Raw genomic sequence first — 12,277 nt, 5'->3', positions numbered from 1 at the left:
CCAAAGAGCATCTTGTGCTTTAGTGGAAGCAAGAACATCTGACCATCTTTACAAAATTCACATGATCAAATGTCACAAATGTACTTATTTGACTAGTGACCAGGAAATAGCGCAGAATCTTTCATTTTTTCTTATTAATTCATTTTTTCTTATTAATTATGTTTATTATTAATTATGTCACAATGTTCAAAACCCAAAAACTTCCTGTTTATTTAAATTCGGTTCAGGTATCAGTGTGTTAGTCTAATAGTGGGAGAATCACTCATAGTGTGTGTGTGTGTGTGTGTGTGTGTTGTACCTCCTGGTGCTGGCTCTCAGTGCTGCTACACTCCTCTTTCAGGTTCTCCTCCTCACTCTCTCTCGGTCTCTGAGAGCTCTGGGCCGGCACACTCGCCGGGACAGGGCCGGGTCGTCGAACAGAGACCTCCTCCATACCCGGGAACTGACACGCCCTCCCTGCGTCCAAGCCAACCGGAGGATCACTCTTATTATACTCGGCACACAAATTCAGGATGGTCTCAAGCCTCTGCCTCTCCTAAAAACACAAAGAAGGTTTTAGCTGTACATACAGTTTTAAATGGCACAAAAACTCACACACAGGTCTAAAATGGTGTAAACACATGAAGTTAACACTCTTCTAAGAGCTTCAAGTCTGTATGTTCTAAACTAACTGCAACCTGACACCAACATTTCAAAGACCACTTACGGCACTGTGTGACTCCCATAACATCCTACAGCATCGCTAACACATTAAACAACTCAGTATAAATGTAAAAATCCTGAACATCCGCAACAGTGCTTGAGGTCTCATAAAAATTCTCTTTGTGAAAGTTTCCCTTCAAGCCAGTTACTGACCCGCAAACCTCTGAGCACACTCAAGCGACCTCTCACCTGGCTGTGATAGTCAGCTGCTGCCATCACTCTACATACACAGCGTGTGTGTGTGTGTGTGTGTACACCATCTACATACAGGCTGCCAGAGTCCCGGTCTTCTCTCGCAGCTCTAGCTGGACTAACTAGCGCTCTAGGCATTGGGGCTCATTATATTTTATATGGACAATACCCAGCTCAGCTTGGCTAGATGACACGAGTGACATTACTAAAATAGCATGGCAGAGAGCACAAGTAATCTACAGCCATCCATTTCGGCTAAGAAATTTTTATTTTGATGAACTAAGGAATTATTTACACAAATAAAAGTCAAGACAGGCCTGAGACTCTGACCTCTGAAAATGCACACAGTACAAGATAAATACAGCATATTTTTTTTTATTTGTAACAGATTGAATTTCGTGCTCTAGGTGTTCAGTGCTGTAAAAGTCTTTTTCACTGAGCCATTATCTCACAAGACCAGCCAATAGAACGTCTCAAAGCATATGCTCTTCCCTTTTAACGAGGTCTCCCCTGTCAGGAGAGTGCAGACAGAGTGCTGGAACAAGGAAACGCTAACTGATGGGTAACGTAGCAACAGCATTCTTCTTCAACAAAAGGTTGTCAGCACAGCTGGTCTGCATGCTGAAGACACAGACCAACACAAAGCACAGAGCACTAAACCTCTGTGTGTAAAAGCCACTTTAAGACACGACTATCCTCTATTTGGGCACAACAGCCAAGATGGTAAATTAAATTCATTATTAGGGGCCTGAAAAACAGGTTTAAACAAGGTAGTTAAGTGTAAAATGTATTCTATAGAATTTGCTCTGGGAAATTTTTGTGTAAAGGTCTGAAAACCAAAATGCAGATTTAAAAAATACTTTCCATCTTTTTTTTCCTCTCTCTCTCCAGAATGCAAAATTCTCCAAGCATCGATATAAAATGTAAGAGGTGGTTTAAAAGAAGAGATGGTTAATTTAAACGTTCTTAGACGCATCTATGGAAAAAAAAGTGTAATTAAAAACTGTACATCTGTATTTAGGGTATACATCTATTAATTGCAGTGGAAAACAGTGCGTTTAAGATTTTTAGATGTTTTTAATCTGGTAAACAAAGAAAAAAAGTTCTTTCTTTCAAAAGTTGGTGCCATATCGCCCTCATGTGGTTCATAGTATGAAATGCTTCAGTTCTCTGTAGCTTCCACAGACACAGAAAGGAACAAAAGGAAAATGACCGTTAAAACTTCAGTGAGCCAGAAGAGACACATCTTTATGGATTTTGAAGACAAAGTGCATGTGTTTGTGTGTGGTGTAAAACAAGTTATTTTCTGGTGCATTGTGACCAAAAAATAATAAATGCAACAAGTCATATAATTTTGCAGCTATTATAGTAAAATAAACAGATTTTTAAAAGGGAGGTGAAAATACTTCCTAACTCTTACATCAAAGCCTATCAATCCAATTTCAGTATTTTGCCACAAATTCACCTGTCACTTGGTCATGTGGTTCATAATAATAAATTATTTGTCCAAATATTTGTTCCATCTATTATGCTGGTAGCCCACAGTTTCTGCTATTGTCCGTGCATTTACACTTGTAGTTGTTCCTATTCAGCCTGATGTCATCTTTAAAAGTTTGTGACAAAATTAACAGAAAACCACTCAAAAAAATGTTTTTTTTTTTGTATTATTATTATTTTTTAATTATACTTTTATTAATCTAAGTATCCTGGCAAATATGTATAACCATTTCCACAAAAATAGTAAGCAGCACTATGTTTTCACATTTGATAGTAGTAATGGCATTATGGCTGCTGAAAATCCAGCTTTGCTACCAACAGGAATTAATTACATTATAAAACATTAAAATAGAAAACTGTTATTTTAAATTATAATAATATTTTACAATTTTGCTGTTTTTACTGCATTTTTGATCAAGTAAATGCAGCCCTGGTGAGCATAAGAGACTTCCTTCAAACCCCAAACCTTTTAACATTTTGCTCAAAAAATTTTTTTACAGAGTTGGGTCAACAACTGATGTCAAATGTAAAATCTGGTTCCTGAAGCAAAACCAATTGAGATCCACTGTTGTTGGGAATAGAGACTGTGTGTCTGAGATAAAAGGTGGGCGGAGCACAGCAATGCTATCATTGAACAAAGAAGAAACACATTTTCAAGCCAACTGGGCCATGACCTAGAACGGAGTAAACATAGACACGTGAAGGGATTTGAAAGTAAATATGACATTACCCCACGAGCCATTATCTCTTGTCAGGATTAGAAGAAAAGATCAGATTCCAAAAGCTTTTTCTAGATCTCTTCCTTCTCGCTTGTAATACACTTGCTCGCTTTTGTCTTTTTATCTTATCTCCCAAATGCTTTTCCGGTCAAGAACCAGATGAAATGTTCCCCCTTTCTGAGTGTATATCACTCCTGCCCATAAGCCCAGAATGTGTGGTCACATGCGGCTTACAACAGCGTGCTGCGAGGTCACACCTCTGAAATACCATTTTTGAAGCTATAAATGTCTGTGCATTTGATGACATTAGGAAGGAGATTAACGTTAAATACAGCTCAGCTGTGCTTTAATGTGGCACAAGTTCTTCCAAGGGTGATACTAACCTGAGAGCAGCATTAAAAAGGGCAGTCCGCCAATTTTGGACAAAAACTAGCACTATCTTTCAAGTTGCCACACCATTGGATAAAGCTGTGCTGTAACCATGACAACAGTGCCAGACAGACCAGAGACCATAGGACAAAGTTTAACCCAAACAGAGTTCTCTTGTTCATAATAAACCTAATGTTCCTGCCATTGTCTCGAAACGCTAACAAGAGACTGATATTATGGCAAATGACTTACTATCCTCTATTAATTTAGTTCTGTCTCATAGTAAATGGCCTAAAATAGTTTTTCTCAAGGGAATAACAAGAATGTGTGGCAGCCGCATATAATTAGGTTTGTGTGTGCAATGTGCATTGTATTTTTAAGAGAGGTTACAGTACTTCATCATAAAAATGCCATTAAGTGAGCTGGTTAGAGGTACAGAAGATGTATATAATTTCAGGGATAAATAAGATGGTGAGTAAGAAAGATGATGAATGGCAATTCCATATGGGAATTTGAGATGCACCCAAGCAATGTCTGGGGTTTTTAATAGGTTTAAATGAGAGAGATGATGTCTGTGTGTGGTTAATTTAGGGAGTAGAGAGACTAATTTTTAGACTGCTAAAGGAGGACAGTATGTGTGTGTGTGTGCATATGAAGAAGAGGGCAGCTCAAAGCACTGAGATTGTGTCGGGTAAATATAGTCTTCGGGAAGCCACACGTTCTGCACAAGCTTTTAAAAGGCCTCAGGAATTTACATCTGTGTGTTATTCCTGACTGTTCTATGTCTTGACCAGAAAACTCTCTCCATATAAACTCCACCCGCTCAACCTCCAGTGCTGAGGCCACTCCAAAAGCCAATGACACAATGACAAAAGCCTCATCACACAAATACTCTCATCAGTGCTCTACAGCAATCTATAGCTTCCATTTTACTTCCCAAAGACAAAAAAGCATCACTTTAATTGTACCAGAACTTATATTTAGATTGGATTTGAATTGAAAGTGAAGAAACACAACATCACTGAGGCAATTGAAACAATTTTTCCCATTGAAAACACCACATCTGTGTATGGAACCTGTTAAAAGTTTGGATACTATTGACTCAATTTCAATTTCTCTCATTGGTCTCATGATCTTAAATACCATTTGATCTAAATCATGTTTTAAAGATACATAAAAAGCTAAACAATAAAGGACCTGTTTTCACCTGGTCACTTCATGCGTTTTTACTGATCGGATAGCTATCTGATTTGTTAAAACGATTCCATTTAAACCTGCAAAACAGACATATATATATATACACACAATCTTTAATTCCAGCACTATAAGCAGGAGTTCACATCAACGAAAGCAACAGATATGAGCTGCATTTTATTTATCATCAGCTAAATTCAAGATCAAAGACCGCAATAGGAGAAAGAGCAGTGATCAGCACTGGTAACGTGTTATATAGCCTATAACATGCTCTCACACGTTTATTTATTTTTTTACCATTTCGGGAGGAGTAAAATTTACAGTAAAAAGGAGTAAAATGTGGTTTCAACAACCAGATGCATTTACATTTGTCCAGTTTCATCTGGAATGTGTCTCAGACCACCTCCTGAAGGGGTTTGAGTGATCGGGTTTAGGAGAGAATTTACATAGCTATCCGATCAGAGAAAACGCATGAAGTGACCTGGTGAAAAAAGCCCTGATAGTTTTGACTTAACCCGTTATTGCGCACTACATGATTTCCATACACTTCTGTTTAAAAGTTTTACACTTCTGTTGAAATGTTTTCAAAGTCTCTTAACACCAAGCCTGCATTTATTTGTTTCATTTTAAAACATTATAGAAGTTTATCAATTAAAACATGTAATTGTAATGTAAATGTAAAAAACGTGTCACTTGATCCTTTAGAAATCATTCTAATATTATGATTTGGTGCTCACAAAAAATTATTATCAATGTTTAAAAACAGTTGTGCCGTTTAATATTTTTGTGGAAACCATGATACATTTTGTTTTTCAGAATTATTTGATGAAAAGAAAGTTTTAATTTGCATTATTTGAAATGGAAATCTTAAGCAACATTATAAGAGTCTTTACTGTCACTTTAATGTCATTTTTGATCAATTTAATCCTTCTTGAATAAAAGTATTAAAAACTAACTGATGCCAATCTTTTAAACAGTAGTGTATCTCCATTTTTGTTATTTCATAGTTTGATGATAAAACTAGTACATAATAATAAACGAGTAGGTGTGTCAAAACTTCTGACAGGTACTGTAAACACACATGCTCAGACATACCAGCCTCTCCATTTCCTGCTCGCGCATCCTTTCCTCTCTCTGCCAGCGATGGTACTCCAGTAGGTCTTCCTCTTTGTCGCTGACCTCTGAAATGCTGTTCTTGCGTTCCCGTGTGCGCGTCTGGACCTGCCGAGGCTCCCTTGAGTTCTTTCTCTGGTTACGGGGACTAGTGAGAGGAGATGCCCCTGTCTGAGAGCCAAAAGCTGGGTTGAGACCACCGTTCTGCTTTCCGCCAGGCTGGTCCTTCAAAAGAGCTGATACAGGAGATGGACTTCTGGCGTGCAATCTCATATTTCCTGCTTCATCCTCTGCTGTGGTTCGTCGTTGGAGACGAGGACTCTCTGGTACAGTCCGGCCACGAGAGGTCAAAGGAACACTAGGTAGAGCTCCAGGGAGAACAGGCACCCCAAGGACACCTTTGCGTGATGCAGAGGGACTGAGAGGAGGAAGTTGACGCATACTAGACAATTCTACACCACGGCGGGACGACTGGGGACTGTCTGGAGGAAGGAGTGCATGAGAATGGGACTGAAGACTAGAAGAATTTTCTTGGACTGATGAGCCAACACTGGATCGAGGGCTAGAAGATGCCGGTGAGGATGAGGAGGGGAGTCTGGTATTGACCTGTCTGCTTAAATCTCCAGATGCAAATGATAGTAACGAAGAGGAGGAACCATGGGCCAGGTGTGGATTCTCACCTCTACGGTTTGTAGCAGGGCTTGAGGGGGTTTCAGTCAAGGCTTTTTGAAGCCTGGGACTTTCTTGATCCTTTAGTCCCCCATTGGAACTGCTGGCCTTGGATGCAAAAGTGCGTGGTTGTGGCACCGGGGGCTGGACGGTGTGGGTGTAGCTGGTGGAACGGGTATTGGAGGAGTCCAAACAAGCCCCTGGACTGCTAACCACAGAGGAGGTGGAGATGGGGGAGAAAGGAAGACTGGTTTTTTCATAGCTGGAGCTTACTGAAAAAGCACCAGGACTGGTTGGAGGTGAGACAAGACTGTGGCCACCCCCGTTGAGCATGGCAGACTGTGAAATGGGGTGGCGGGCTTTTTTACAGTGCTCAGATGAGGAAGTCTGGCCTTCATCCATAGACAGAGAATTCATAATGTCTTGAAGGTCCTTTTCAATAGACCGCACAAGAGTGCCATGTCCAGGACGAGATCGATCGTTCACAGGAGGATGGTTTCCATTGAGCTGCCCATGGGTTTCTGTGGAGAGTAAAAAACATCAATCGATTACCTTAAGTATTAATATATAATTAATATGTATCAAATGTAGAAGACTCATACAAGATATAGACCAGGTTAACAAAATGTAGGATATTTAAAAAATATATATACACTACAGTTCAAAAGTTTGGGTCAGGAATGTTTTATTAATATCTATCTATCTATCTATCTCTATCTATCTATCTATCTATCTATCTATCTATCTATCTATCTATCTATCTATCTATCTATCTATCTATCTATCTATATATCTATATATATATATAAGACTGGAGTAATGGCTGCAGAAAATTCAGATTTGCCATTACAGGGAAAAAATTACATTTTAAAAAAACTGTAACTGTAATAATATTTTACAGTATGAGTGTTTATACTGTATTTTTGATTAAATAAATGCAGCCTTGGACATTTTTTAAAAATCTTACCGACAGTCAAACAGTGAAACAGACAGTGCAGTCAAATGTCCAGGTCTGGTGTGTATTCTGTTTAAATGAGTGTTCACTCGCACATGCTTGTTGTGCTTTGTGGAGTTTTGACGTGTTTTATAGACATCTTCCTGCGCCCCTGGTCAGAACCATATTTCACTCATACCACTTGTGCTCTACATCCATGCAGGACGTGGCTGGGCATAATGCATACAAACCCACACCTCCCCCTCCCTTACACATATGCTCTACTGGGTGTGTCTCTCAGACTGCGGATGGCATGAATCCCACCCTCGGCCCAAAGGTCACAGCAGACAGAGGAGAATAGAGGCTGAATTACGGCATGACTCATTTTGCGCACTCAAGACCAGCTGAACGCACTCAATTCTGTTCACTCTTTGCAGCCAGGGCCACTGGTGCACTAACCACACAATAAACACATTATTTTATGTAAGCAGGAGCTGCTTTTATGTGCTCACATCACATAAGTTAAGTGACCCTTTTAAGGACAGGTCATTTTATTTTAAAATATACAAGAAGAAATGTTTGTTACTGTAATTTTACCAATCAAACATGTAGTTCTTTAGATATTTAGGGTAACACACTTCTACTGTCCACCAGTCAGAGCAGAAGTTGCACTGCAAGTTTGCTTTTTTGAGAGGCCATTCAATTATGTTTTGTTTTTTTTATCCAGTGATGAAAGTGGCTAAGAATTGATAAGAAATGAAATATTTTAAAATTGAATTATTAATAAATCAAGTGAAACCTGAAAATAAGATGAATTTCATGAGAATGTCAAACTCTGGAACACTACCTGAATGATGGTTACAAAGATAGATGTGGCAGAAACATCAAAAATGAATAAAAACTGTAAATAAACAATCAACCACTAATTGCCATCGTGTTATGATGAATTTGAATTATAATCAAAATGTACAATACATGATTTCCAATTTCCCAAGTATAGATCAGTATCCTTACATCAGACCAAAGAACATGTCATTTCAATGTTTGTTTGTTTTTTACAATACTGAATGAAAGAGCTTTAGGGTCACTGACAAACTCTGATGCACCAGGCCGTTACCCCAACACTAGCCTCACAACAATGTGATATTCATCACTGTCATGGGTCACGTTCCTTTAAATGTCCAATTTGGTGTTCAAGGGTTTTAAACTAACAGGGTCAAAGCCAGGGTCTCTCAACAGGGGCTTTCCAGCAGTTGACAGAGTGCCTGTGGCAATTTAAATTCCCATTCTTTTCAAAGAAGTTGTTTCTCCTCCAAGGATCTCACTTCCTGGTTTCTAGACTATTTGAAATGAGTCATTGCTGAATGAGTGAGAGCAGGGTTTAAAATGGGCAAAGATACAGCTGGAGTTTTCTCCAATAACATGGATATTAAAAGAGGCAGGATTAGGCCAAGTTATTTTAGGCAGATTTGTGTCACCTGAGCAGTGTCTGGAACTTGTTATAATTATCTAGGGTACAATGCCTCTCTGTGCCCCTTTTGCCATAACGTTTAGGAATTAAATCAACGGAACGCATACCATTATTTGCAAATGTAGCTCTTCCTCTCTTTTTCTGAGTGCCTTCAGCAACTTTAACTCCCCACAGCACAGTATCCAGAGCAGTTCTTATACTACCAGATTTTAGGTCAGTGTAATTTTGCTTCTGCTTAAATACCTGAGTGGTTCTTGTAGGTACTGGTAAATCCAGAGCTTCCACCTGGCATCAAACTCTTCATCCTGAGGGCCTCCTCTGGGTGGTTAAAGCGGAAAAAGGCTGACTGACCAAAACACAGCATACACCCTGAGAAAAAGAATCATGTGTGGTAGATAATCAAAAAAATGCTTTATGATGAAACTTCTAAATGAATTGGTTTCATTCAAGTTCACAATAATACTTAAAAAAAACTACTGGGGATTTAGATCAGTCTTTAATTCAGTTTTTTTTAAAGGAGTAAAAGCCCAAAAACGGAAACTGTTGTAATATTGGTGATATTTTCTGTGACCTTTTTCACCAACCCTGAATGGAGCATGGGCATCTTATATGCCTCTAACTGCTAAAATTGTAATAATATCTTCATAAATATGACTTCATTCTTTCAAGGTAATCTAGAGCATCTGAATGAAACAAAACAAGGGTGTGGATGGAACAGTAAAGCCAAACAAAAATCAATCAGTACAAGTCACACACACAGTGTTTGACTGGCCTGAACCATGTCCTTCTTTACATGCTTTATTGAAACTCATATCACGGCTTATCTTGCCATATCACAGGAGTTCAAACAAAAAGATTAAACTGAGTTTGTCTATTCGTAGCAAACACATATATACCTCCTATACATTCATATTACCTTGTCCTCTGCCCTTATGAAATTTCTGTGATTAATGGGGCAGAGGGATCAATGCAGACTCAGAGTCGTCTGTCAAAATACCAATGAATTATGACCCAGACTTCCATTTCATAATGAACATTGGCACAGAAAGCACAGAGCGAATATAAGATCAGTATGACTCATTGCTGACTTACAGCAGAGTGGAGGACAGGATATGAAATGCAACACTGTGAGCTCCACTTAACGCCATGCCGTTATTCTAATGAAAATGCAGACCCTCTTTTTAACACTGCTCACCTCTGTACCTATACCACTATGTCTTTGTTTCTGAATTGTCAGTCTTTTCTAAATGAAATAGTTTTCCATATTATGATGTCAAAGCTGAACCTACAGTGCCCATGTTTTGTTTGTTTTTTCCCACATATGGGCACATAGGCTAGACGAAAACAAGATGTAGCGACATATTTAAGAAAGAACAGACTGTAATATTTTAGGAATCAAAATAACCTTCTAACAATTCAGCACTAACATTAATACTGGGGGCCATTAATCACAATATATCTGGTGGTTATGGGCCAGCCTGAGCATTCACTCAGAGAAATAAGTAAATATATAAAATGTATAAAATATTTGTGTACAGTTTGTAATCTTTATTAAAAAAATGTGGTGGGTATTATTAGGGTATCACATTATTAGGTCAAAGCACTGACGACAGACTATAACCTCTATTATTTACACAACTAAAAGACTAAACAATCACACAGACATATGGCACAAGGGGGCATCAGAGGGGTCATGCTGGGCATAATGAGGTCAGAAAAGGGTTTTGTAGTAATCAAGGAGATATGACAGGATAGGACAGATAGCACAGTGCTGTTTTATCATCACTATTATAAGTCTCATAATAACAAGGCTGACATAGTTTTAATGCGTTTTGATAGCGTTCTCAGAAAGTTCACGAAAGCATTAATAATAGTCTGTTTTTAAGCAGAAGTGTGTGGAGAACATAAAATAATATTTCAGTTATATCGATCATAACTCTATTTACTACACACATAACTGACTGAAAAATGCAAGTTAATACGGCACGATATACAATTAAGGCTATTGTAAAGTTAGGCTATGCTATATTTAACACAGTCAAATAGTTTAGATGTTTGATAAATAAAATCACTTAGTTCCATATGTCTTTCTTTGATCAGACACGTACTTTAACGAACACAACGGGATTAGTAAACGTTCGTTGGTTAATCAATAGACTACGGTGTCTTTGGAATAGGCTAACAGCAACTATACAGCTTAACAAGCAAATAATTTGTAAAATATTGAAGATAAAGCCATTTCACCTACCAGGTTTGGGACACACAAACTCAAACTGATATCCAATCGTTTGGAAACCGCTGAGAAACGGTGGACAGTATGTTGGTGGACGCACTCGCACGTCGCGCGGAGTAAAGAGCGATGAGCGCGTGGGTCTGTCCGCAGCTTTTGTGATGTAAATGTCAAGCGCTACGACAGCGCGTCCACTCACTGACTTCTATTACAACACAAAACAGCACAGCTGTCACCTGCCCGACTGTCATCGCCAGTCCAAAGAAAACGGACAAGCAGTTAATACAACAAAGTGTCCGACATCCGGGGAATTTAAGATAGGCTATAGCCTAACTTTCTTTCCTCCTGTGGCGAAAATCTGGACTTCGCGGATGTTCAAGTTACTTTTAATGCAACTCGAAATTTTAGTTAATATGAGAAGAAAAAAAAAGGATAGGCATTAAGCCTGTTCAGGACTATAGACCCCTCATCAAGACAAATGTATTGGAAGTCGCATGGGTGGCACGTTGGACAGCTGTCCTCGCGCCGGCTGTCTCAAGTTATTGTCATGCACAGATCGCGATCAGGGGGGCGTACTGCAAATGAGCTTATCTGGATGACTATCCCTTGATCACTAACGGTCGAACTGGTTATAAATAAATTAGGTGACTCTTAGCAAAAGTAAAAAAGAAATGCTTAGTTGTCCCATAAAGGCTTGAAATAAGCTAACTTAATAGGCTACATTTGTTTAGGCTACAGCTATTGTTGACAAGATGAAACTTGGAGAGAATAGAATCCAAAATAAACAAAATATCACATTTCTCTGTTAGAATCACACTTCCCCAATGTATAGAATTAATACAGAGCAATGAGATTCAAGAGTGCCTGAAATAGCACAACGTACTAGGGCAAGGTCAAGTTCTTCAAATGGAAGTTCAAACAAGTCCTCATCATTATCATCGTGCAATTTCCTGGCCCGTGTATAACACAAATACACACTGATGTGATTCCCAAAGTGGACAGCCTGAAATAGCTCTAAAGAGTAGCATAAGGTCAAGTTTTTTTAAAAGGATATTCAAACAGACCCTTATCATTACTAACACAAAGTGGTTACACAATTATATTTGTTTTGAAAATGCAATCTTATCCGTGCTAGAAATGGTTAATATCTGATGTAGTCAGCTTGCGTTTCATAGAAGGTTCACTGA

General features: G+C 38.7%; 1 protein-coding gene across 10 annotated transcripts in view; it reads right to left on the bottom strand.

Annotated features, from left to right (window-relative positions):
- The window catches only part of phldb1a (pleckstrin homology-like domain, family B, member 1a), a 45,010-nt gene that overhangs the window by 17,721 nt on the left and 15,012 nt on the right, over positions 1-12,277 (bottom strand). For all 10 annotated transcript variants that reach the window (XM_056244842.1, XM_056244849.1, XM_056244814.1 and 7 more), the window contains exons 5-7: positions 9,104-9,229; positions 5,769-6,976; positions 299-535 (exon numbers count right to left, since the gene is read on the bottom strand). In XM_056244842.1, coding sequence (XP_056100817.1) covers positions 299-535; positions 5,769-6,976; positions 9,104-9,229 — 1,571 coding nt within the window. The remainder of the gene's footprint in view (positions 1-298; positions 536-5,768; positions 6,977-9,103; positions 9,230-12,277) is intronic.

The sequence above is a fragment of the Rhinichthys klamathensis genome, unplaced genomic scaffold (assembly GCF_029890125.1).
Source record: "Rhinichthys klamathensis goyatoka isolate OS25496 unplaced genomic scaffold, OSU_Roscu_1.1 h1tg000028l_1, whole genome shotgun sequence".
In the NCBI taxonomy this organism is placed as follows: Eukaryota; Metazoa; Chordata; class Actinopteri; order Cypriniformes; family Leuciscidae; genus Rhinichthys; species Rhinichthys klamathensis.
This window is presented reverse-complemented; position numbering and strand designations above follow the sequence as displayed.